The 27,787-nt window shown below is 44.1% G+C and overlaps 1 protein-coding gene across 1 annotated transcript in view; it reads right to left on the minus strand.

Moving 5' to 3' along the window:
* The window catches only part of bnc2 (basonuclin zinc finger protein 2), a gene marked incomplete at its 3' end in the record, with an annotated part of 88,152 nt that extends 67,827 nt beyond the window's left edge, over positions 1–20,325 (minus strand). Inside the window, exon 1 of the mRNA XM_083909584.1 lies at positions 19,957–20,325. Coding sequence (XP_083765710.1) covers positions 19,957–20,061 — 105 coding nt within the window. The 5' untranslated portion in view covers positions 20,062–20,325. The remainder of the gene's footprint in view (positions 1–19,956) is intronic.
* Between the last annotated feature and the right edge of the window lie 7,462 nt (positions 20,326–27,787).

The following is a 27,787-nucleotide window of genomic DNA, read 5'->3' on the forward strand; positions in this document are numbered from 1 at the left end:
AGATTAGATAAGGGCTGGGTGGGTGAGAGGAGAGGAGGGTGGGGTGGGGTGGGGTGGTGCGGGGGGCAGATGGAGAGAATTAAAGAGGAGGGAAGAGGGAGGTAGATCAATATATGGATAGTTATGGAGATAACATCACAATAGGGTGTCTGGGAAAGAAAGCATATTACAGACTTTTTTTTTTTTTTTCACCCCGTGTGGATGTGAAAGGTGTGTGTGTGTGTGTGTGTGTGTGTGTGTGTGTGTGTGTGTGTGTGTGTGTGTGTGTGTGTGTGTGTGTGAGCGTGAAGAAGGTAAGGTGTGTGTTTTGCTGGAGTCACAGTGTGTACGAGCACTTGTCTATGAATGAGTCTATTGAGTGTGTGTGTGTATGTGTGTGTTATGGGAGAGTATGAATTACAGGGATCTACTCACACATCTGTGCCGTGCGCTGTGTTTGTATGTGTGTGTGTGTGTGTGTGTGTGTTTGAGGTGTGTGCTTTACTTTGGCATGTGCATGTGCAGTCCTGTTTAATTACGGGTCAGGCTTTGAGGCAGGGGCAAACAGTGATATAATTACAGGAAACACCTCCTTTAATATTTTATGGAAATCCAGTGTGTGTGTGTGTGTGTGTTAGCGGCGCGTATTTATTCAGCATGGAAGGAAACAGAAGAAGAAAATCAGGAAGTAGAGATATGCATACATATGGAGCGGCTCTTCTGAAAGGCTGTTTTTTTTTTTTTTTTTTTTGCTTTGTGATTTCACGCTTTCCTTTTCATACCTCCTTTACTCATGACAGTCTCTCGTTTCAGATTTGTGTTTCCAAATGGCTTCGCTAAACGCCCCCTTCCCCCCCCCCCCACTTTTGAACTGCTCGGCCTCTCAAATATTTATGACGGAGAAAGAGGGAAGAGACTTAGATGAATCCATTAAAGATGAGCAACACATCCAGTGCATAAAGACGGATAGTGAACGCACTTGTTCGGTGATGGCGAGGTGTAAGCCGTGGCTTAATGCTTAATGACTTGCCCTGGAGTCGGTTTACTTTTTGATTCACTACAAGGTAGAAGGAAGAAGAAAAACATCACATGGAAGCGGACGAGAGACATCACATGGTAGTGATGGAGCTGCATGAGGGTTACTGCTGTTTACTTCATGCAGATTTTTAAATTTGTTCTGCATCTGTTTCACTGCAAAACCAAACCTTCGCTCGTCTATTATGTTTTCCAGTCACTCCGCGAAATTCATAAATAAAAAAAACGTGCATCAGCAGCAACAGCTGGAAGTATGTAGATAAGAACCACACACACACACACACACACACAAAAAATCACAATGTCATGTCGGTGACTGAATTGTAATTTATTTGTGTTTTATTTATTTTTTTTAGAGGGGGCCAAGCAGAGGCCAAGCTGAACACATGTTCCTTCTTAGCCCGCAGTGACACATTTAATGTGTGCACACACACATTGACACACACTCGTGGCAATATGCTAACACTATAACGCTAAGCCAGTCCCCCTACAGTGCCTGACACACTGGAGGACTGGGCTTTGCTTGTAGCATGCTTTTTTTTTTTACTATTCTTTGATATATGCACCAGCCATTAAAAATAGATGGCGAGCAATCATTACAGGCATCAGAATTAATCTAATTAGCCTAGCACACTAGCCCCCCCCCCCCACCACCATTCTGCAAACAGAGCCACCCAGCCGCTAATACACTGCAAGCACATCGAGGCCTGGGATGCTACAGGGGGGCTGTGGTGGGATAATCTGCCTTGATTTATTAATATGCGCAAACAAGATTTAGCTCCTCAAAGCAAACAAATGAAGCAAGTGCTAAGAGAAATGAGGAGGAGGGTGGGGGGGGGGCAACAGAGAGCGACATGGAAATAGAGTGCAAGATCGAGAGAGAGAGAGCAAAAGGAGATAAATTATTTAAGCCTGTGTGGACTGTATGGAGAGCTGCAGACACCAGTGGTAAAAAAAAAAAATGGCCAATAAATATGTGTTCCTCATTTCGTGGTTGCTAAAATGACTTGTTTTTTTTTTTTTTTTTTAGTGGAGGCAGATTTTAAAGTGATCCTACTGTATTTTACCTCACCGTAAGGGTAATTGTAGACAGACATGAGTTCTTTATTGACTCTAGAGTTGAAGCAGTGCTTGGCCCACAACCCTACTTGACCCCTGTCATTGGTAATGAGTGCTGCAAACGGGGGGTATAGGGTAATATGCATTAAGGAAGGTGGGAAGCAGGCTGTGTTTTTTTATGTACAGGTTAATCTGTGCCAGGATGTGGCTTCTGCTGAGCTGAGGTGGGTCCACGCACGGCCGTGATTGCACAGCTCCTAGGATCTTCTGCGTCGCTGTTAGCTTAAAAAAAAAAATTCTTAGGAGGCATTCAAACCAAAAATAGCACGGCGACGGTGTGGGCGTGTTGCTATGGCTACTGGTGAGAAAAATGAAATACCAGGAAGTCTTGTTTTGACTTTGTCGGCTTATCATGATGCCAAAACGCATTAATTTGGAGCTAATTGATTTATCCGATATTGCAGATAAAACAGTTAACTGTACTGTTTATGTCAGGAAAATAGCTTTCCAGGAAAATACCTTTTATTTTGCAAGATGAAACTGCATTTTTTTAAGCCAATGCTAATTAAAGGTGCCATACGTAAGAATTTGGCCAAAAACGGTTACTGCATTCAAATTCAAAATACCGAGGTCTTTTAGGTTTCGTTTTCTGACGTAACTGGCAACCCGTGGTTGCTCAGCAGCTGAGACTCTACTGACTGCAATGACGGTGGTAGGTGGCAAAACATGATTTGCAGTCTGCAAAATATTTTTTTAATGCAAATATTTTGGCTTTTGGTTGTTGTTGTTGGTGAGTTCAGTTTGTTATATGAACATTATTCCTGAGTGTCTGTGACATATTAGGAGGATTTTTATGGCCAATTGCTTTAGATTTATTACATGATGCACCTTTAAGCAAGCTAATATGAGCCATCAAAGACAAAGGTGGCAGTGGCGGTTATGTGCTCCGGCTCGACACAGTGCCAAACTGCTCTCTCACAGTAGGTTTGCTGGCAATTCTTTCATCGCAGTGTCTCTAATGCCAGCAGACGGTCATTTCCATCTCTTTGATAGTCGGGGTCCCAGCTGTGTTCGAGGGTCTAATACCCCCTCAACCTCTGTCCCAGTCTGCCCCTCCCTGTCTCCCTCCCTCCTTCCCTCCCTCATGCATCCATCTCTCCATCACTCCCTCACACATCCACATCTCAGCACAGTCTAGATGTACATTTGAACAAAACCCAAAGGAGGGAGGTAGAGAGTGAAGAAAAAAAAATAGAGAGAAAAAGAAGGGAGGGAAAGGAGAGGAGAAGAGCTAATAACAAATCTCTGATGACCAAACCAAAGTCTATCAAAAGCAAGCTCAGCAAACACAACTGCCATACTGATGAGCAGGGAGAAACACAGACAGAGAAGGACTGAGGCCGAAATCACTTCAGGGTAACTGTGGTTAAACAGAGCCTCCATCTTTTAAATATCTTTAAAAACACAAATCTCACAGACGACATTATAGGCGGTTGCTGTGTGAAATAAAAAACATTTTTATGGATCTACAGGGTTTTCACCAGAAACACCAACATGAACCAAAGCATTAAGAAATGCATTTGGGGTCCGTCTGTTAATGTTGGAACACATACGTATTTCAGGGTGGCTTGTTTTTTTCAGAATGAAAGCTCTTTTGAGAGAACTGTCGGTGAACCGTAACTGCATGGCACCACGTGAACAGACAAAGACCGAGAGACGAGTTCGCCGGCACCTCGCTCGCACGAAAGGACACAATAGCGCTGAAAGCAAAAAAAACGACTCAATGAAACAGGAAAAGTGTAGTTCTTGGAATCCACTTACGCTCAAATTACAGCGACATTCTTGGCAGAGCTCGCAGCACAGGCGTAACACAATGTACTGTAGCAAGACGAACTTTTTGGGACACTTATCTGGGCTATGACATGAAAGACTGAACTAATACCATGAAAAAAGGAGAGAGGAAAAAAAAAAGACAGGAAGAAATCAAATCAAGCAAAGAAAAAGGAAAAACAAAAAAAAATAGGGGCCTGTTTTCTTGGCAGAATCTGACTCAAACTCATTTATTTTTTTTCTTTCTTGCTCTCCCTCCTACCCGCCGTCACCAGGTTAAGTTACAGACGTGGGGCGAAGGAATGAGGGAGGCAGAGTGGTAACATACGGTACCATGAGGAGTGAGACGCCAGGCCTCCCTGACACGGTGTGTACACTGGACCGAGGAGATAAAAAAAAAAAAAAAAAAAAGTCCCTGGCCCCCACCAGTGAGCCCACTCAAACACACCCACAAACACGGACAGTTTTAGACATGCATACGTACAGCAGCGCAAACTCTATGACGGGTTCCTGCCAAATCCAAGCAGATTAGATTGTGTTCTTCAGAATGCACACACACACACTATATCACACACTTCTTACTTCACCACCCCACCCACCCCCCCCTATGCTTCACTTCCTTCCTCCCTGCTTTCGGCACCTCGCTCTGCATGTGTCCTGTCATATCTCCTTCAGCCCATAATTGTCCCAACTTATGGTGTTTCTTCCTGCAAGCCACAGTTTAGGGGAAGTGAAATCCTTCTAAGTGACTGTCACAATGCATCAGCCTCAGGCAAAGGGACACACGCCTGCTTTCTCCTCCGGCGCCCCCCCACCCCCCCCATCCCCTCTTCCTCCCTCCTTCCTTTTCCCTCCTTCAGTCCCCCCGGCTGCCTCCCTCCATCCCCGCTCACTATCCCTCACTTTAAGTGTTTTTGTTGCTGATATGCTCCACTTGCGCTTGCACTCCATCTCTCTCTGTCACTCTGTCTCTCTTTTTTTTTTCTTTTTTTTTTTAATGCAGTCACCCTCCCAAAGCACACTTTACCTCCTCCCACTCTCACGCTCACTCTCTCTCTCTCTCTCTCTTCTTTAACCTGAAGGTACAGAGCTACAGTCACAACATCACATCACAGCCATTAAGGCCCCAGCCTGTGACCTGCTCTCCGCACAATCCCTGTTCCCCCGGAGTCCACGCATACCCAGGCACATGGCCTCTGCCTCCCGTTTCCTTTTTGAAGGGACAGTCACTTCTTGACACACTTTCAACACACTTGTGTGTGTGTGTGTGTGTGTGTGATCTCTGGACACCCAGCGTGACCTTTGTCGTGACCCTGACATGTCACAACCTAGTGATGCATGTGTCACTTCGTCTGTGCTTCTGACCTTGGCCTGTCACCCGTTTTTTTTTTTTTAATCTTGTTTATTTGTTTAAAGACCACTCTGTTATGAGGACATTTGTTTTTATGGATCATACGTACATCATCATTTATTTCGTCTTGATTGATTGAGTGACCCTTGCGTCCAAAAAAAGTGAGAAAATGTCTGTTTACTAATTCACAAAAGTCAAGTTAAAGGTGCCATATGTAAGAACGTGGCCAAAAACGGTTACTACATTCAAATTCAAAATACCGAGGTCTTTTAGGTTTCGTTTACTGACGTTACTGGCAACCCGCGGTTGCTCGGCAGCTGAGACTCTACTGACTGCAATTATTGGTAGGTGGCGCCACATGCCAAAATATGATTTCAAAACATAAACATGATTTGCAGTCTGCAAAATGTATTTTTTTAATGCAAATATTTTGGCTGTACTGTTGTTGTTGGTGAGTTCAGTTTGTTATATGAACATTATTCCTGAGTCTATGTGACATATTAGGAGGATTTTATGACCAGTTGCTTTAGATTTATTACATAATGCACCTTTAATGTCGTTCAACATTCTGCAAATATTCACCTTTTAAATGCTCTGTTTGAAAATAATAATTTATCGAAGGAGTTGCTAATAGCCAAAAAACAGCCATGTGGGAGAGATGCTTATTTTGGGTGGCGTGAATGTGTGTGCTTTTTCCTCATAGGTGTTATTCTATTAGCCCTGTCGTAACCAGAATGGCTGCTTTATTGACCGTTTTATTGGCGCTGTGGACAGATCAGTCACCCATCAACCTTTCATCAACCAATCATGTGCAGTGATGGGGAGGGACCTGGGAGGTCTGGCAGAGAAGGACCCTTTTTTTTTTTTTTTTGGGGGGGGAGCGGGGTTTGGTCACTCACTCATCGCTTGGATGCAGCATGTGTCGGACAAGAAAAAGGGGTCAGTCGCTGGTCACCAGATGGTAACTGTTTAGGCTGGACCACAGAAAGAGAGGACGGAGCTGCCTCACTCCGTGTCCTCTCTCTCTCTCCCTTACATGCTCACACACCAAACACCATGAGAGTGATGGGTGATAATGGAGCAGACACTAACAAATCTGCACCTCTTGGCTGGGGGCCTTGACTCGGACTCAGAGTGCAGACAGTCTGTCCAACTCATAAGCCCCAGCACAACACACCACTTCATACTCCAGGCAGACAGGAGGGGGGGGGGGGGGACCGGTGACCCTTACTGCACACCACTCACTTTCCAGAGGCACTCATTTGTTGTTAAATGACATTTACACCGGTGGAATTCACTGTGGTTAGACGTTGCCTTGTGCTACAGGAGTTGGGTTAGTTTTAAATACAGCAAGCGTTGCAGGACCTTGTCCCCGTGTGTGGCCTCACGATCCTCAGGCTACCGCTGCTCTGGATATTAACTCTTCTCTTTGTCTGGCTATTAAATACCAATCCCCTAGCCACACACGTACACTTTCTGTCTCATAGTCAGGGACATATAACAGTGTTTTGGCTGCTGAATAGTGCGTGAGCCACAAGAAGGAAAGGAAAACCAACTGTTCTTTTTTAGGTGAGACCTTCCAGCTGGAGACAGAAGAGAGAGGGGGAAAGGGAGGGGAGGGGGAGGGGGAGCAGGCTTTTGCCAGGACAACCAGGGAGAGCACTTGTGACTTAGCAGAAAAAAAAAGTGTGCGAGGCAAAAGAGTGATTAATTGTACAAAGGAAGCATGAGAATTAGAGAACAAGGTATAAAACAGAGAGAGAGAGAGAGAGGGACGGAAATCAAGAGGAGTGGAATAGAACGGGACACGAAAGAAAGAAAGAAAAAAGAAAACAGCAGCTGGACTGTTCCTGCTAATTCAGCACTTTAACAAATCAATGCCACTTGAGGAGTACACGCTGCGCCCTGAGCTCAGCTGGACACATCACTGCAACTGTAGGCGTGTGTTTTTGGATGTGTATATGAATGTGTTAGTGTGTGTGTGTGTGCCTGGAGGGTGGGTGATGTTGGTGTGGGGTCTTCCACAGTAGTCCACATTAAGGTCCAGTAATGTGTTAATTTATAACTCTATCACCCCAGATGCCTGCATTATCCATCTGTGTCATGCACCAGCCCGACTAGATCTATCATCCAGAGGGGAGAATGGCCAGTCCGGGGAGATTAAGCCACCGGTCCCTCTGTTTTTTTCCTTTCATCTTCTTTCTTTTCTCTTTATCTGTCTCATCCCTTCGCACACCTCTCCCTTTGTCCTCAGCTCCCCAGGTCAGGGTAATCAATTTGGGTTTGACAGACTCCTCGGTCCTGGGCTGACCACCGGAGCTCCAGTGGCTCTGCAGACATCACAATCGACCTATAGACGGAGCACTTTTTTGTTGCGGGGGCTTTAACACCTTTCCCCCCCCCCCCTTGGCCCTGGAGGCCTGTATCAGTGGCCGTGTTTGGATATCGGTGATCAGAGGCTGAATTACACTTTGCTGTGACCTTTGTAACTCAAAATGTGTTATCACTCACAGCAAATTGACTTAACAGACTGTAAGGATAAAGAGCATAAATGTGTGCACGTGTGTGGCTGTGTGAGCTCACAAGACGAAAAAAAAAAACGTCTTTTGAAAAGACCCTTGACACATATAAGCCCGCGACACGTAACCCAGTCGGCTGTAACACTACAGGCGCTGTAATTTATAGGTTACTTGCTGTTTCTATAAAATATTATGGAGCAGTTCAATATACTTTTCCCCCCTTGTTGATGCAGTGTAATATTATAAATGTCAAAACATGCACACGGCATGCTGTATTTCTTGCGCGATCATAACAAGTGCTGGTATGTGTATGCACCTGATGTGTTCCTGTTGTCTTTGTCAGTTGCAGCAGGCACTAATAACACACTAGGGGAAATGATCAATACTCACCCTCTTTATTCAATTTCACAACATCACTGCTGTCACCAGGCGTGCACACACACAACACACACCAACTCAATCAGACACAAACATTATATTTAAGTCATTTAGCGAATGTGAATGTAAAACAGGGCCTTTGGCGACTTAAAGCCACATTATACTTCGGATACGGATACGCACTGCAATTTCCCGGCCCGATCAGTAGGGGTCGCTACGCAAGGTTGTTGTGCTTTTGGCTACAGTAAGCAATAGCGTCAACGAGAGAGAAAGACTGTGGAAGCGGAATAACATTGAAAACAGTAGCCAGTTTCTCACTTTTCTGTGTCGACGGAACGCAGTTTTAAGAGAATTTGAGGTGAGAAATTGGCCATTTAGGGTCTAAACGTGTGCTGTGTGTATTAAGATGTGACGTATTTATAGTTTGGCAGCGACGTTGTCGGCGGTGATCAGCTCCGCCTCTGTGGACGCTCGCTGCCCACTGTGAGCCGGCACAGAGCAGAGTTAGCTCGGCCTGTCCTGAGGACCAATCGCAGCCTCTCCGTTGACGGAGTGACGGACACTTAAAAAATATTTCGTGCAGCCGGAGACGACGCACTCCGACAGTATAAATTGGGCTTTAGCTGTGGTGTGAATGCGAGTGAAAATACTCCTCTCTGTCCTGCAGGAGAGGGAGTGAACATGAGATACAGAGGCTAACGGAAGGGAGAGGTGGTGGTGGGGGGAGGTTTGATAGGAAAGTCAAGCTGGCACTTCCACCTTTAAAGAGTGCAACAGTCATCACGAGGGGAGAAAGGGAATCTGCCCATTAAGACTAAGTGGATGTCTATTAGATCATGGAGGTAAGGAGGTGGGCATTTACCATCAGTCCCACTCACAAACAACCTTGCCTGCCCCTGGACCAGACCAACGGCAGTGAGTGTAACACAAAGTCAATGCGTTGAGATCTTTTTCAAGTATAGTGAATAAAGTTTTTTTTTTTTTTTTTTTTTACCCTTAAAATAAATGTCTCTTTAAACTTTTATAACTTTGTATATGAAAGCACTTTTTTCCCCCCTGTCAGGGACATCACCTCTGCAAAAATGAAGGCAATTAAAAGACTATCAAAGTCACTCCCTCGTCCTGTGAGATCCAACAAACCCTCTGCCCTTTTTCTACTTTCTCTCTCTCTGTGTGTGTGTCTGTCTGTCCCCTTCACTCCCCACCCTGCCTTCCCCAGTGTAAAAACCCCCCCATTCTTATCACCGCGGTACAGTTAATCCTCCCTCTCTCCTCCTCCTTCCCTCGCAGCATCCCTCTGGGATGGGGGGGGGGGGACGAGAAAGGCTAAAAGGAGGGAGCACATTTGCCACTTGTCTGCGACATATAATACGGAGCAGGCAATCAACTTTGGCTTGACATGTATTTGCTCATCACTGGGACACACACACACACACACACACCACACCACCACCACCACTGCTGGGAAATTGAGGGGTGAGGGTGTAGGGTTGGAGGGAGGGGCAGCCTAAATTAACACTTGACATTCAATACGGTCAGGTCCTTAATTGGCCGGGGCCTTCCTGAGAAGGCAATTTTCTATTCCCCAAACTGCCCCCGCACTGCGCCATGTGCCCGTGTCATCTCTGTACACCGATATGTGTGTGTGTGTGTGTGTGTGTGTGTGTGTCTTCCGAAGAGAGCATCTGTGTGTAAGTATGTGCCGCAGAAAAACTAAGACAATGTGTGTACGCATATATATCTGTGTGTGTGTGTGTGTGTGTGTGTTCCAGCCTGGGCCCTGTCCTGAGAGAGGCCCTCTGGTCCCTTCCCACTCTCTAATGAGGCTGGATGAATTAGTGCTACGTGACATGATTTGAACAGCGGTGCACCCCCCCCCCCTCCCACTCCTCCTCCTTCCCCTCCCTCCTCCTCTTTGTCCTTCTCCCCTCCTCATCCAATGCTCTTCTACCCCCCCCCCCCCCCCAACTCCCCTTAAAGCAGTGACAGGCATCTGGTGGCCGAAAAAAAAAAAAATGCCAGAAGCAACCCCGCGGCTCTCGCGTTTTATGCATGCTGCTTCTTCTGCGTCTTCCACGCAGACACAAACACACGCACGCCTCGCCCGTTGTGCACACAATGAAATACTTTTGCCCTTTCCGACCATTTCTTTTCTACTCACTGACACACACACACACACACACACACGCACTTCCCCGCAGATCCAGTTACACTTGATGTTATTACAGCTTTCAACCTGAGAGGTATTAGGCTTCCTTTAACCGATCTGACAGCATTTACAACACAGGCAAGTCGACGCCTCTAATCGCCTCTGTGACATCAGCCTATTACCAATTGATCTCAGAGAGAGAGAGAGAGAGAGAGAGCCTCCTCCTCACCTTCTGACTGATGCTCGAGCTGTCGACTCCTTCCACTCTTCTTTGTCATAATGCGCTATCTTTCTTCGCCGCCGACCGTATCCTGCAAACCTGACTGCCCTTTAAGTGCTCTCATTTCACATTTTCTTCCCTGCAATAAATCTCGCAGCCACCATTGCTTATGATATTTTCACTATTAATATTATTGAGTTATATATGGTTACACATTGATTTGGCACAAAGGATCACCTTTGCCCTCCTGAGGCCGCTTTAGACAAACAAGATGCGGAATTTATGAGCTTAACGTTCAACGTGCACAAAAAAAAAAAAAGTAAGCGCTGAATCTGGGTGATAAATCCCGTGTTGCCACCCTTTTACAAATCTAATCTGATCAACAAGCTGCAAAGTAATGGCCTGGATAAAGGAAACACAAGCAGCAGATTTTTTTTTTTTTTTTTTTTTATTTGGAGGAAACATATCAAATGGATTAAATGCCATGAAATATTAAATGCCAGTCGGAGTCGCACACATCAAGCGGCGGACAGCGCTCCAACAAAGCACTTATCGCTGAGTGTGTTTCCCGACAATGGAAGAGGCAGCTCAGGCCATTTACAGAGAAAAACATCAACATAGAGAAAGCAAGTGTGTACGCGTGTGTGCGCGCGGTTGTCAACATCTCCGACACACACGAAATGTACTTTTTCCCTAAACAAGTATCCTCACTTTGTGTCCTGCTGTGTGGTGAATGTCACAAGAGGTGAGCGGCCCACGGTTTCGGGTGTCAGAGGTCGTGCACTTTGTTTGGAACCTCCCGCCGCAGATACGCGGGTCGTGTCTATCGCCGAAAGCCTAATTAGATCATTTGTGACTTTATCGACGTTATAGATCGTTCGAAGTCGAGTGCGTCGCGGCTCGATACGCGTGCAGGACAGGTGGGTTCAGTTCAGCGAAGTGTCGGTGTCTTTACCAGCAATTCCCCCCTCAACACCGCACATGCACACACACAACTCACAAAAACACACAAAAAGAAAGCCACCCAGAGTCTCACTTTGCCAGAAAAAAACGCTGTGAGCTGTGGGATGCCAAGGCAGCTGCGTTTAACAGTGGCCATTAAATGTTATTAATCTAGCAGCGCAAACATCTTTACAAAGTCAGCAGAGAGCACAAACAAATGCTTACACATGTTGCTTCACACTTTGCTCGCAGCGAATGAGTTTGGACTTGCGTTTTTTTTTTTGTTTTTTTTTTGTCAGGGGGGCAAAATAAAGCGATCTTTAGACACAATCTGCACGAAAGAATGAAAGATGAAATAGGAGAGTGTGAGCGCAGGTATCTGTGCATGTCAGCCTGGCTATTGTGTGTGTGTGTGTTGGCTCCAAGCCTACCACAGCCTGTACCACTAACCTCCCTTCTCCAGAACCTCCCTAAAAATCCTCCCTGGGCCTCTAGCAATCAAATCTCCACGGTAAGATGGAGACAGAACAGAACAGAGTGGAGAGATAGATGGAGAGTATAACATGGGAGCGCAAAAAAAAAAAAAAGACTGAGGAAAAAGCAATGAAACAGAAAATAGTTGGGGAACAGGCCTCTCTCCACTCTCCTCCTCCTCCTCCTTCTCCACGGAGGTCAACATATGCATTAAGAGATGCAGGATATTTATTCCTGCCTGTGTGCACACAGGTTCTCCTCACCTCCGCTTGTGAACTGCACACATAAAATGACTGTTACCTGTTTGGAAAAAAAGCATTTTCTCTCCACAACAACCTTGGTAATTTGCCAGCTTCGTCGAAAAAAAAAAAAAAAACGTACAGCGCAAACACTCACAGCAGGGGGGAAGCGAGGGAGTCAACTGCAGACCTCGCAACAAAATTACCATCATTATCCATAACCATAAATAAGCCTGATGATGATGATGATGGTTTTAACAATAATAATAGCAATTCACTCTGAGTGCTTTTTCAAATAACAGTGACAGCATTAGCCACATCGGCCAAGAGAGGAATGAAAAGACTCGGGGTGCCTTTGAGAGCTCGTCTTCGTTTGCCACTGCTGATGGGGCAAATTGGCAGGCAGAGAGCGAGCAGACAGGGGTCCTTAAAGACGGATGTAAAAATAGTCAGCTGTCGTTTTTTTTTTCTTTTGCCCGTTGAGCTGGCGCGGCGCCAACGAAAACAAAATAACAGGAGTTGAGGAATAACAGGAAAAGGGAGAAGCCGCGGTGAAAGTATGCTCTGCTCGGGGGTTCCTGTCACTTAGCGCAGGTCACACCTCGTGTCACCTTCCTTTTGGACGCAGAATGGGAAAGAACAGCTCGACAATGAGTCTGCCATATGCTCTCGGGGTCTTAAATCAGCCGGGCGAAAATCTCCCTTTGCACCTCAGTCAGTTATGTGTGATGATGATGCTCTCTGTTGGTGGCAATCTCTGGATCAGGGAAACACCGACCCCCTTCCCTCATGACCCTTGGTACGGCCACTTCACACATACACACACACACACATTCACACAAGACACATCTATACTTCGTCCCTTTCATAACTGCCCGGGACCTTGGTGACAGCTGCTGCATTCCTGCTGTGTGTGTGTGTGTGTGTGTGTGTGTGTGTGTGTTGCCCTGACTCTGCGTCTATGCCCCCCCCCTCATTAGCCAGTGGCGGGGTGGTGACATCCTGAACGACTGGCCCTTCAAACACACGCTTCCTCTTCACACTGCCGACTTCTCCCCTCTGCAGGAAACAACCCAATGTAGAAAAAAAAAAAAAAAGAAGGAAAGAAAAAGGAAAAACTAACACCCCTCTTTTTGAACGACATGTTTAAAATAAAAGAAGGGGAAAACCAGAATGAGTAGTAGTCGTACTGTGTGTTTGCTTAAAGAGAATGAAAACAGAAGTGTAACAAAAGACTCAAATATAGCCAATAAATCAATAATAAAAAAAAAAAAATGAAATTTATACACACACCACTCAGGCCGTAAATTCCTCTGCCACATGCTATTTTTTTTCAACATCCAAACTACTCATGGATCGACTTAATAACAGTAACACGTCGAGGATTATTCATAGGAATATGCTATTTCTCTCCTTTTGAGCCCACACATGACTAACAGCAGATTTCACCACTCTAACGCGCCGATAAGAGGAGACGCAGATGCATCTGCATTTCTGTCGATCCTCGCACACATAAACATGCACTACATTCTCCTGCCAAACACATGATAACGAAGCCCCCTTTTCTGCGTTTTTCACTTCCATGATAGTCTCTATCCACTCTTCTATGTCTTTCCCCCCCCCCCCCCCTCCTCTATCCCATTATTCAGCCGTTCGCCGTGGCAGTGAGGCAGAAGTCTCCTCAGGACAAACAGCAAACAGCTGACACGGAGGCCCATAGTGATGCTCACATGATGCTTATTGATCGCCGGGTTGCCCCCGCAGGGTGGTGCACACAGAGTTCCAGATCGCTGTTCCTGCAAGGCGTTACTGCGCATGCTACAGAGGTTTACGGTATGACCTAGGCCACATGTGATCACCGCTCATGTGCGGTGTGGATTTTTTTTTTTGCATATACTATAAGGATGGTTCATGGTGGAAATAAAATCTAGATATTAAATTTTATGTGAACACGTTCATAGCATGCAAAACAAAACGGAAGTCGTAAGATAGTGGCACTTTTTAAAAGCAAGTTTAAAGCTGCAGACGTCACATCTCCCAGGTCGGTGCCCGCCTGGGTAAATACAGAGGGGGACCGCAGCATGAATGGGGACCTTGTGCATCCTCCTACTACCCATCAAACTACATGGTGCACATGCACAGTGAATATATACAGTACGTGGAGCTGCAGCCACCTTCCCACTCAGTCTTCTTACACGCTCTCTCTGCAGAAATAACGCTGCCGTCAGGAAACCCCTCACATCATCATCATCATCATCACCGCCACGGCTACATGCACAAAGACTGACGAACATGCCTGCTGGGGGCCTTTTCGCAGTTATGTTATCTGGACCTTCTGACCTGCCATCATTATCATCATCACACTAAATGGCCCCCCAACTTTACTGTAAGAGCCAATCGGTTATCTGGCTATGTCACTGCAGATTTGGTGCGGAATAAGCTGTAAATGTGCATCTGCATTAAATCGTTTTTAGGCCAAATGCTGATATAGAGGCACACTCAGTCTCTAATACCTCTTTCTGGCATTTGTCCTTATTTTAATGAATAATCCCCCCAAAAAAACGCGCTGCATGCCTGCAACAGCCCGAAAATGGTTCTGTGTTACACATAAGCTTCACTCTCAAGAGCCCTTTCAATAAAGACAGTAGCTGCAGAATAAAATGATCTGATTTAGTATCTGGAGGACTGACGGCGGGATAGAGTTTTAGGAAAGATAGTTGAGAAGAGAGAGAGAGAGAGAGAGAGGGATGGAGGGAGGGGGGGGGGGGTTGATGTGTGGAGGAATAAGAGGAGGAAGGGAAAAAGACAGCGAGCGGAGAGAAGCAGTGAGAGACAGAGACGTAGTAGCAGAAGAATAAGAAAAAGGAAAAAGTAGTAATGGGGGAAGTGGTGCGTGTCTTTTCTGCAAATCTCCTCTTTCACCTCTGCTCTCCTCCAGCTCTCGAGCCAAGGCCAGCCAAGAGACACTTCACCTCGCACCCGCACACACATGGAGCCAGAGCAACACACGCACACACACACACGCACACACACACACACACACACACACACTCACTCATGATCTCTCTGTCACGCATGTGCATATACACATACACTTGCACCACTGGCACATGAATATTTAGCCACCCACTCAGACAAAAAAGGGCAAACGCACCGACATGAACGTCTTTAACACACACACACACACACACACACACACACATGCACACATACACACATGTAAACTTTACTGCCAGGACACAAACACACACACACACTTGACACCAGATACATGGATGTATAGGCATCCATATGCTCTGTGTGCAACGACCCATCAAAGACAGACATGGAAATAATAACAGTAGAGTGTAACCACACACACACACACACGCACACACACACACACACACGTTCACTCACTGTGGATAATTCCACACATATGCATCAAATCACTGCCTCCCAGTCCCGCACAACAGTAAGAAGCGAATGCATATGCACCACATATTCAACATGCAGGTCATCTGTACCCTGTGCTCGCTCACACACACACAGACACACACACTCTGCTGTAAGTGTGTGTGTTAATAGGCAGATTAGCACACTGTGTGATCTGCACCGAGGAGGATAATATCAATCCCATTTTCTCCTCGCAGACGAAAATAAAAATTCAATAAATACGTCTGTCACCATGTCCTCCTTCACAGCCAACAGCGTTCACTCTCAGCGCGTTTAACGTAAACAGACAGGACTGGCATGTTTTTCAGTGTCAGGAAATGGGAAATAAACGACTGCAACACTGATGCAGCGGCAAAGTTTAAATGAGAAGACGGGAAAAATGTTCAGGAAAAAATGGAAAAGGAAGGAAATGAAGACTTAAGAAAATGCAGAACACATGTTTAGTGGATTTTTTTTTATATAATAATCCTAAAACAAACAATTAAATGATCGATATCTTTCCAGCACATTTTGTTTATTTAAGGAAGAAATAAATGACATAAACATATCTTAAAAATTGGTTTCATCATATATATATATATATATATATATATTTTTAGTATCTTGAATTTGAAATAGAGGGAAATGAAAATGCTGCAGGCGTGAGGTTTGGAATTCAAATGTTTGATTTTAAAAGTGACCATTTGCCAAAAGCTAAATGCATATGAAAGATTTGAGTCAAATATGTCTGTATTTACTATTAATTTTTAAATTTTTTAAATATCTCCTAATTTCCATTGTATGTAAATAAACCTTATTTTATAACTAAATAAATAATAATAAAAGAAGATGCAGCAGTTGCTACAGAAGCCTCTGAACCTCTTCCAGGTCTCGGCCCAGACTCGACCTGTCACACTTCAAAGGAAACCGCGTTCCTAAACAATTAAATTAAATATATAATAAGATGTAATTACAGATTGAACACATTAACTGTTTATTTATTTATTTATTCAATTTATTTATTTCTATCTATAATTATTCATCAATCTCCTCCTGGGTGTGAAAGCCTGTGTTGCAGCATCACATCCTCAGGTGGAAATGAAGTTTTTTTTTTTTTTTTTAAATAAATACGAGCTCCTCTCTTCCCACATTCCTCCGACTGGAAGCAGATGAGAAAATAAAATGAAATGAAATAAAAATAAAAACGAATAAAAGAGAAATCCCGGCCTGCGGCTCCTGTATTGTGTAGGAATTATTCCTGATGAACCAATTAGGCTCGTGTATCATCACTTAACTCGGGGCTTTTTTAACTTGCAAGGGTCGATATTCATAGCCACGCATGTACAACAACAGCAGCGGGTCAATTAAAGGCTCCACATATTAATGCATGGGAAATAATCCAACTCCTAATTTGTGTCTGATTTGTCTCTGTCTCGTGTGAAAGTTTGTTTAAAAAAAAGAAATAAAAAAAAGTGCATTCGTGATTTTCTGAGGCTGAGAAAACAGGCAGTATTTATCGAATGCACGTCATTGATTTCGTTTTAATCGCATGTTGTTTATGCTGTTTGCTGTTGACACTTGCGTGGATTATGAAGGCTGTGAATCTCCTACTGTGTGCATTAGAGAGAAGGGGAAAAAAAATGTTGTTGTTGGTTTTTTTTTTTCTTCCAAAGATTAAAAGCCTATTAAGGCCTTTTATGAAAGGTGTAAATTATCCACCCACAGCAGAGCCTTAATAATCGCTAATTTCGTTGGAGAAACACACACTAATGAAGAGCGATTGCATGTTATCATAATCCGAAATTAATCCAACCAAAATAATAATAATAATAATCCATCTTTATTTTTTTCTACATTCCTATAGCAGCAATAATCTGTGGCAGGACATTTAGATGACACAATGCCTGCGAAATGTGCACATACAAATAAAGTAAAATAATTTGCAAATAACAATTGGATTATCGGATTAAAATGTGGCAGTCAATAAAACAAATAAATCGATCCGTTTTCAGGAGTGAAACTGATTTTCTTCAGGTAAATGACGCAGGTTCTGTTCATAGTTTGATTGTGGATAAAAGAAAACACACATTTCATATCAAATTTCCCGATGCGTAATTTTACTCTTAAAGTATCGTCTTTTATGGAAAGCCATCGACATGATCAGACACCTGCTGTGAGGAATCACCTCTTGCTGTTCATTTAAAAAATGAAATCACTTCACACTCACTCTGCTCTGTCATCTTGAAAATATTTTCTAAAGCGTTAGGAAATGTTTTTTTTTTGGGGGCTTGATGAAACCCCTGCACCTCCGCACAGCTGCATGTGTGCGCACACGGCGCAGATAGAGCTGCTTTGCGTCTCTATCGATCAGATGGAAATATAATTTGGCCTTAACAAAGCTAAAATACCGCATCCCTCGTGCCACCTTGTTGATCTTTAAGGGAGAGAGGGGCGATTTTGAAACGCAAGCCCATAACCCATTTCTTTTTTTCCCCCTCTCCAACACCCCAGGGTGCGCCATCCTCAGCAAACACAAAGTCATTATCGGTTAGATTCCAATAAGGCGAGTCTGTCAAGGAAACAGGCTTCCTTCGGAGAATTTATGTCATGCCTACTAAACATGGGAAGATGTCTTCTAAGTGGTGCGAGGAAGGATAAATAACAGCGAGTCCCACAGCTGATTATATTGAAACAACGGTGCGCATTTGTAAAAAGGGTTGGGGATGCAAACGTGGGGTCCCAGCAGATGCTTGAGCGCAGGGGCCCAAACATCCACCTGCTTCCTGCACCGGGAGGAGCGCGGAGGAGCGCGCGCTCACCCATCTCCATCTCCTCCAAATCACTTATCAATATAGTTAGAATTTTTTATATATATATAGAGAGAGAGAGAAAGAGAAATAGTAATAATAATAATAATAATAATAAAGTCGTATATGATGAGTGTGTGAACTTTTCATCCAAATGCGCAATTTGGATGAAAATTTAAATTGATGAGAGAATCTCGGTTAAAAGATCAGTTTCACCTTCACGGTTAGACCTCCGGGATTTTAAAAAACAACAACCAAAAAAAAAAAGTGACATAATAAATTGCACCTCACTGACAACACACACACACACACACAGCCTCGACCGAAGCTTTTGCGCAATAAGAGCCGCTGTGCGTAACAGCGTGTGCATGGTACGGAGAGTGTGCAGGTCCCACAATGATTAAGTGCAACCTTAACAACCATCCTCTATCTTTACTGTCTCCCCCTCACACACGTGCACACGAATAGGCGCACGCGCGCGCAAAACCACACACACACACACACCAGGAGTGTCAATCCTCTTCTCTCTTTTTTTCCTTAAAAAGAAAATCTGACATTTAATCCAACCAAACCTGAAATATAAACTCTTCTTCTTCTAACTTTTGGACAACTTGGAAAACAAAAACAAGCAAACAAACAACACAAATGTAAACCTCTTAAGAGTCAGATTCATGTGGAACATCCACGATCACACGCGAGGAAATGGGCACTTTTCTCTCTCTGTCCGTTATCCACCACGACTTCTCCACATTCACTCAGCAGCTCCTCTGCAGCTCTGTAGCCGCGCAAGAGGCTCCCTGCCTCGGCCACATGAAGTCAATTAACCGATCCCAGAGGAAAGTCCCTGCCCGAGTCTTTATCGCCACCGAGGTTATCAAAACACTGCTGTTGCTTTGCTTTTTAACACCGCACCGCACACACACACACACACACTCTCTCTCTCACACACACACACCAATTATTGAGACTTAAGCATGAACGTAACGAATCCAGACAGGCATAATCCATCAAATGGTGGATTTTCAGTTATTTATCTTCTAGTGCATGGGCCATTTTTTTTCCCATTAAAACGTGTTTGTTTTAATATACGAGCATAAGCTTCTATTTATTGTTAAGTGATGTTCAACAAGAGGGGAAAACATGGGACTTGAATTAATGAAATTAAAAAGAAAACACACACACACACACAGAGAAAGGCAATGGATAATTGAAAGCCTCTCAAGCATGGTGTGTGTAATACAACAACACCAAACTAAATTTGCTAAAAAAGAAAAAAAATGACATAAGTAAGAATTCCTCATTTGAAAAAAAACAACAACAACAACCCATAAACAAACACAGCAAGATTACACAGTCACTCACTCACACACACACACACCTACTGATACACAGAGAGCAGGAGATAGTAAACATCACCACAGCAGAGTGTGTGAACATGCACCACGAGAAGAAAAATAAAAGTTTGGTCCTTGAATAGAGACTGAAAATAATAATAAAAAGAGGAGATGGAGAAGTAGAAGAAGGAGAAGAAGAAGGAGGTGAAGTTAGAGGTTGACATACCTGCTGGGACATTCTGTAGAGGAGGTTGCTGTCAGTGCTCTGCTGCTGCCATGTCCCCATGAAGCCCGGCTGCTCAGCACTAGGTGGTCTGGTGCTGAACTGCATGGAGCTCTCGCCTGCTCCCTCAGCACTGCTGCTAACGATGCTAATGCCACCCAGACCTTCTCTTCTACTGCTGCTGCTGCTGGAGACGATGCTCTCGCAGATGCCAGCAGTGCTGCTGCTGCTGCTGCTGTTGTTGGGTCCGTTAGCCTTGGCTGGAGGTGGTGGTGGTGGTGGAGGTGGTGGTGGCCGGGGCAGTTGTGGGTCTGTGCTGGGCTCTGGTGGGACTGTGTCACACTCACTGCCTCTCACATCCAACTCTGCCTCTTTGGACTTAGACAGAGAGAGAGGGAGGGAGGGAGGGAGGGAGAGAGAGGGAGGGGAGGGAGGGAGGGAGGGAGGGAGGGAGGGCAAGAGGGATGTGGGAGTGTGAAGGAGGGGAAAAGAGAAAGAAAAAAGTCAGTGAAGGTGGGTTCTTTTGGGGTCGTGTTGCCTCTTTTTTTTGTTGCCTTTTGCAGGAGCTGCTTCTCGAGGAGGACAGGGAGTGGGAAGATGATAGAGTAGATGATGTGTGTGTAGTGTGAGGGGGAGATGTTTCTTCTGGTGGTGTAGGAGTGTGTGTGTGTGTGTGTGTGGAGATAATTCTCATGAAGAACGAGAGAGAAGAGCTGTGAATTTCCTCCGGGGGCCTCGTCATGGACAGGGCAAGACGAGTGGAGCACTGGAGGTGAGGAGGGATGAGGAGAAGGATGGAGGATGGAGAGGAGGAGGGGGGGGCTTGATGAGGAGAAGGTGAGCCAGAATGGAGTCAAAATATTAAAGGATGGTGGTGGTGGTTTAGGGGGATTGTGTGAATTAGTGGAGAGGAGGGGTGGGGGTGTCTGATGTTTGTGGTCTCAGTTTTTACTTAAATCCATCTGTCAGTCAGCTGGGCACTGGAGGACTGAACACACACACACACACATGGATGCAGACACATGTTCACCTGCATGCACACAAACACTCACACACACACACACACAGTGACGGAGTTGTGCAAGATTTTTGTTTCAAAGCATGAAAAGAAAAAAGTTCAACACAACAGCAGACAACTCATCTGACATCTGTGTAACTTTTCAAAAAAACAAAACATTTAAAATTAAAAAAAAAAAAAAAGCAAACACATACACGTGAAACGCAAATCAACTGTTTTATTTAATAAATGTCAAATAATTGTGTTTTTATTTTTTTCCTGCATATATAAAACAATCACCGTGGAAAAAAAAATAAGCTCCATTAAACGCAAATATTAGACGGAGCGTATAAAACGCATGAATGTGTCTTACCATCAATTCTGTCTGTCCCTCCCAGCAAAGTGAAGATGAGATGTGGGAGTGAGACACCACGATCCAGCTCTCTGCCTCCCGCTCCTCTCTCTCTCTCTCTCTTTCTCTCTGTCTCTGCTTTGCTCTCTCTCTCTCTCTCTGTCTCTCCTCTACTATCGCTCTCTGTGATTGTGTCCCTCTCTCTCTCGATGTCCGCGCCGCCGCCTGTCCTCTCTCTTTTCCTCTCTGCGCGCTCCCTCCTCTCTCTCTCTCTCTCTCTCTCTCTCTCTTAATACTCCGTACTCCACCGCAGCTGTTGAGGAACTGAACTCCGGAGCCTGAGCGTGCGTAAAGTGTGCGCGCGCGGAGTGTGTGTGTCTGTGTGTGTGTGTGTAAGGAGTCAGAGTGTGGCTGAGTGAGTGAGTGAGAGAGAGTGTGTGTGTGTGTGTGTTCGTGAGCGAGTCGGGCCGGTGCGGACTCAAGTGACTCAACTGTGCCGCCGCGCGCGCGCTATACTCTGAGATGCTCAATGACATCGCGCGGCACGCTTTACGCACAGGCGCGCACACGCGTACGCGCACCTTCTCGGGGGGCTGTAAGTTCCAGAGTGGGACCATCCCACCACGCGCAAAAACACACAAGCTCAAACACATTTATATATTTAAAAAAAAAAAAAAATTATATATATATATATTTCTTTATTTAAAAAAATAAATAAGAATGAAGGATTGCAGTCTATAAAGAGGCTTCTTTAACTTCTTCTGCCAGAATACTCTTCTATTTGTGATTTGAAGGGCAATTATAAAGAAAACACACACACAAATAAACAACAAAAGAAAGAAAAAAAACAACAACAAATATCAATAGACTTGTTATATCACACAAAAAAATACCGGGTGCCTTTGTTTGATTTTCAGCCACTCTAATGAAACACTAATGGAACGCAGGCAATCTGCCACCATCAACCATCAAGTATGAACACACACACACACGCGCACATACACACACATGTGACGCCCCCACCCCCCCATGGAGGCTCTCAGATTTTAATTAAGAAAAAAATGAGGAAGAGGTTCCATTTTAGCCAAATTGGTCCCCACAGCAGCAAAGGTAAGAGAATAAAATGAGGGATGGAGGAGAAAAGGGAGGCAGACACTGAGAAAAAGACACACAGGAGGATAGAAGCCCCCCCCCCCCCACACACACACATCCCTAAAAAAAAAGAAAGAAAAGAGAGGAGGGGGATCTGTGCTTCCTCTGACTGAGAATAGGACACATCTCAAACAATGAAGACATCCCCTCCTCCTTTTCTTCCCTCCCTTTAAATCGCCAAATCTGCTCCTCTTCATCCTCCACCCCTGTCTTTTCCACCTCACCATCATTAGAGAAATGACAGACCAGGTGCCTCAGTCTGTGGCAGGAGGGAGATGTCATTGTGATCTTTCCCCACTGCCGTGCAACAAAAGAGGAGACGGGGACAGAGAGGGAGAAACTTCCTCCTCTCTCGGCTCCATTAAATGGCTCGTGATGTATAAAGTCACTCCGGATTTTTGTGGTAAATTGCAGTCGACGGGCGCTCGGTCGTCTGTTAAAAGCCTTTAGTGGCTTGCGCTGGACTAATGGCAGCATACTGCTAACCTTTGCTGAGATTATCACACTGGTCATTACTGTTATATGTACAGGGGGGAGAAAAAAAGTGAGCAATTCCTTTCTTGGACAATTTGAGACTCAGACGCGGTCGTTTTTGTTCTCGGGCTTATTCCACTTTGTCAGAGTTTTTCACTTTTGTCTCTTGTAATATTTTTTTTTGTCTTCACTTGTACATCTCTCTTCCCCCCCCCACCCCCTCCTCTCTTACATCCTCTCCTTTTTCTCTCTCTGTGGCCAGCATCTTGTCAGAAGCCACAAGCAGCCTTTGTCATAAAAGCCCATAATGTGTCACCTCCAGTGCCTGCGCCGCCAGCTCCACTCTTAACAACTTATTGAAAAGGAAATGCACAAGGCTTAGGCTAATTATATTAAGTGACAATTTAGCGGGCCAAGGTTCCTTTTTGCTCTCCAGCTCACAATTTTCTTCCCCTCTCTCTCTCTCACTCTGTCTCTCCTCTTCTCTTCTCGTGCTCCCTCCCTCTTGTCTGTAAATGTGCTTGTCTGTGGGTTTTTTCAAGTGGCACTCAGTGTTTCAAGTCAAGCTGGTGGCTCAGCTTCTGACCTGGCTGGTTAATGGCTGTTATTTGTGGGAGGTAGGAGTGGACGCTGCCAATATTGCTCTCTCTCTCTCTCCACATCTCTTCCAACTCTACCCCCCCCCCCCCCCCCAACTCTCTCTCCGTGTCTTTGCCGCCTTGCCTCTGCTGATGATAATGGCTGTGATGACAGAGGAAACAAGAAAGAGACACAGAAGTAAAATGCGGAGATGGGGGAAGTTTGGAACAGGCAGGAAGAAGGAAATAGACTCTGGAATTAGGAAAGGACAGAGGGGGAGAGAGAAAAAAGTGATGCAGGAGATCCTTTTGGCTCCTTTATTAAAACTATTATTGTGCAGGACTTGAGAATTCCCCCCGGGGCAGGGGGCCATGTCGAAGCCTATATAATTAACTAGAGGCTCAGCTACGGATCAATTACCAGACAAGCAAGTGATAGCCGAATCAATGGAAGATCATCAGGCTCGTTATCAGTGTTGCAACTCATTAGAGGAAAAGTGAGGTATAGAAGGAGAGAGGGAGAAGCCAAAAAAAAAAAAAGGAAGTGGGGGGAGTAGATGGAGGAGCGGAGTGAGGCAGAGGGCAGTGTTGGTGTGTGTGTGTGTGTGTGTGTGTTGTTCCTCCTTAGCTGCTGCTGACTGGTGACAGGAGGAGCTCTGTGTATGACAGAGTGCAGAACTGCTCTGTAGCAACAGTCACTGAGGCTTGTACAGATCAATACAAGTGTGTGCACGAGGTTAAAGCTTCGCCACAGCATCCTTATTCCCCCGGTGACTCACATGTTCAGTCTGGGGTACAATCCTACAATCCAAGCAGTCAGAGAGGGACTGTCAGAGAACAAAGGCTGCATTTCAAGCCTCAAGGCTGCAGGAATATGTTGTGTTTTTTTTATTTTACCCCAACACGCTGACATGAAAATCAGCAGGTGATGTTTCCCCCCCCCCAAAAAAAAAATCTGATATAAAGCATGACACTATAGGGTGACAGTGTTTGTGTTTTTACTTAACATAAGAATCAAATATCCTGGATGCTTCACTGCTATAATAATGAAAACAAATCATTTAAATAATCAATTTCTGCACGAGGCATGGTTTTTTGAGATATTCCTGCAGATTTTTAAAATCTCTGTCATGTTAAAAAGAAAAAGAAAGAAAGAAAAGCAATACACTCTGTTTTAACATCATTACTAATAAGAATGAGACTTAATCTGTGATATCTGGTACATACAATATATCACTTCATGGAGTGTTGTTTATTGATTTCTGTCTTCTGTTTGTATTCGCCTGTACTTTACATACATATTTATAGTGGCATAATAATATAATATATGGCCCCTTTACAAATCATTTTTTTTAGAGTTTCAGTTGACAAAAGGACAATAATTCAATAACAATACCATATATATTGCAATATAATTAAATTCGCACCTTTAATCACGTTGAAAGCTGAAATTAACATACTCTTGACTTCTAATAACACACTTTTGACCATAAGCAAACAAATATGTTCCAAGGGCACCATCCTCCCATAAGTCCACATGATTATACCCAGGAAACCTTTTACCGCCACCTGTTTGTTTCCCAATTATTGACAACTAATGGGTCAAATAAGCCCAGAAATGACTGTCAAGGGGCAAAGTACTTTTTACGTGCAAAGTGAGAAAAACCTGTTGAGGCAAACAGTGAGTCAGATGCAGAGATCATCGAAAAAACAAAAACAAAAAAAACGTCTGCTGTGTTTCATTCTTCTCTTCTTTTCTTTTTCTTTTTTTTGTATTTCAAGGAAAAGGGCAGCTTTTTTTTTTTTTATAATGGAACGGAATCACGGCAGCAGAATTCAACTCAAATTGGCTTTCACACACTAAAAAGGGGACAAATGGACGAACGGAGGCAGCGGGGCAGATAGAGAGGGAAGTACAACAAGATAATTTGTTCAGTGATGGTGATTATGTGCTGCAGAAACAAGTGATAAAGGGCCAGTAGAGGGGGGGAAAAAAGGATTGATGAGTGTCAGTTTGCTGAGGAGGATGCTTTTCCACAGAACACTGGTTCACTTGAGGTTGTCACAGGAAAGAAACTCAGTGTTCATCCTCTCAGATGGTTTGTCCTTTGGACTTTCTACCAGAATAAAGGCTCACTTCAATGTTAATATAGTTTTTTTTTTAATTTATGGAATGAAATAATGGCTGTAGTGCAGGCATAAGCAGCAGGAGAACATGGCTCAGGGCTGGTACTGTTAGTTGAGGAGAATCATGGACATATACTCATACAGGCGCTATGTGTGTGTGTGTGTGTTTCTGTGTGTGTGTGTGCGCGCATGTGACAAGGAATGGCGTGTCGATCAGATGGCAAAAGGGATAGAAGTGTCACTGTTCTGCTACCACTACAGCGCCACAAGACATCATATGACAGCAACAGCTCTCCACTTGTGATCGTGGGAGAGAGAGAAAGAGAGAGACGGTCGAGGGCACCTAAAGGTCTGAGAGAAAAGACAGAGAGAGAGAGAGAGAGAGAGAGAGAGAGGGAGCCACATGATTGTCTGTGTCACTGATCACTGTGCACGTCTGGCCTCCGCTAATAAGTGCACCTTTGTGGGGGAAAAGAGAAAAAAACAACACACCAGTTAAAGCCTCTTCTTTGACTTGTTTATAATTTTTTCAACGTTACGATAACTGCAGGAGAAGAGGCAACGCCAGTCTGCTAACGCATGGTTGGCATAATCATGAACAAATGAAAGATGTCATGTGTTCATTTAGTTTTCTTTTAGTAGAAAGCGTGAGGATCGTTCTGAAGCGAGGATTCGCTGCATCCTAGTGTCAGAATTTCACCTCTACCCTCATCTCCAAATACAGTATTATGCATGTTGCATGTTCCTCAAGCTATAAATAGTGATGATTATTCGAGTGTATATTTTCTTGATTCATTAAAGGTTGCATTGTGTAATAAATCTAAAGCAACTGGCCATAAAATCCTCCTAATATGTTGCAGAGACTCAGGAATAATGTTCATATAACATACTGAACTCACCAACAACAACAGTACAGACAAAATATTTGCATTAAAAAAAATATTTTGCAGACTGCAAATTATGTTTTGGCATGTGGCGCCACCTACCACCGTCTACCAATCGTTGCAGTCACTAGAGTCTCATCTGCAGAGCAACCACGGGTGGCCAGTTACGTCTGAGCTACAATGGCGGAGAAAGCAAAACCTAAAAAACCTCGGTATTTTGAATTTGAGTGCAGTAACCGTTTTTGGCCACATTCTTACATATGGCGCCTTTTATTGGTCTGCAAAATGTGCAGGAAGGATGCAAATTGCCAAAATTGTTGTGATCAAGATTAGCTAAGATTAGCCCTTTATTAGTCCCGCAATGGGGACATTTACAGCAGCAAAGACAGTAAAGATCAATAATAAATGTGCATTTTTCACATTATGTGACTACATATTGGTGGTTCATTGCAAATTGATTAATAATCAATTACTAAATGAATTGCCAACTATTTTCATAATCAATTAATTGATTTGAATAATTACAACGACTTTATTATATTTTCTGTTTTCTTTGCTCCAATAAATCGTTAAAACTGAACAACTTTTTGTTTGTGTACAAACTAAGATATTGGAGAACAACATCATTTTGAAGTTTGGGAACATTTTTCATCATTTTCTGACATTTTAAGGACCAAAGAAACAATCAACAGATGAATTGATTATGAAAATAATCATTAGATGCTGATTATTTGTTAAATCAATTAAAGATTGCACAGGCAAGCGTTCAATTTATTGTCAGCAATCATAAATGTATCATTTTTTGTAGCCCCATAGAAGTCCCCATGCAAAAACCACACCAGCCTTTACCCAAGACAGACTTACTAACTGACTTCCCATCATCACAACTTTGAGAATAGCTCTCCATTATCTATAGGAAAGTGACAGTGACATCCTATTATTATCATTATCACGGCCATTATTTCTAATAGAGGGGACGACTATGGCGCACACACACAATGCTGATCCCCCACAATTCACCCTGATTGAACTTGAAAGTTATGATGTGATATTGTGATCTGACTTGTTGTTTAAGTCAAGCCAGAAAAAACAGGTTGAAAAACCTTCATTGTGATGTTTTTCATCCGGGTCCAAATGAGTGGCTTTGTAAGGTTTTTTTTGTGGAAAAGTGTGTTGCGTCTCAGGGAAAAGTGTGAGCAGAGAGATGGGGATATTGTGTGTGGGAAGACGAAGTCGTAGAAGGATGAGAAGAAAAAGAAACGGAGGGAGA

The sequence above is a fragment of the Microchirus variegatus genome (assembly GCF_963457635.1).
Source record: "Microchirus variegatus genome assembly, chromosome: 23".
Lineage (NCBI taxonomy): Eukaryota > Metazoa > Chordata > Actinopteri > Pleuronectiformes > Soleidae > Microchirus > Microchirus variegatus.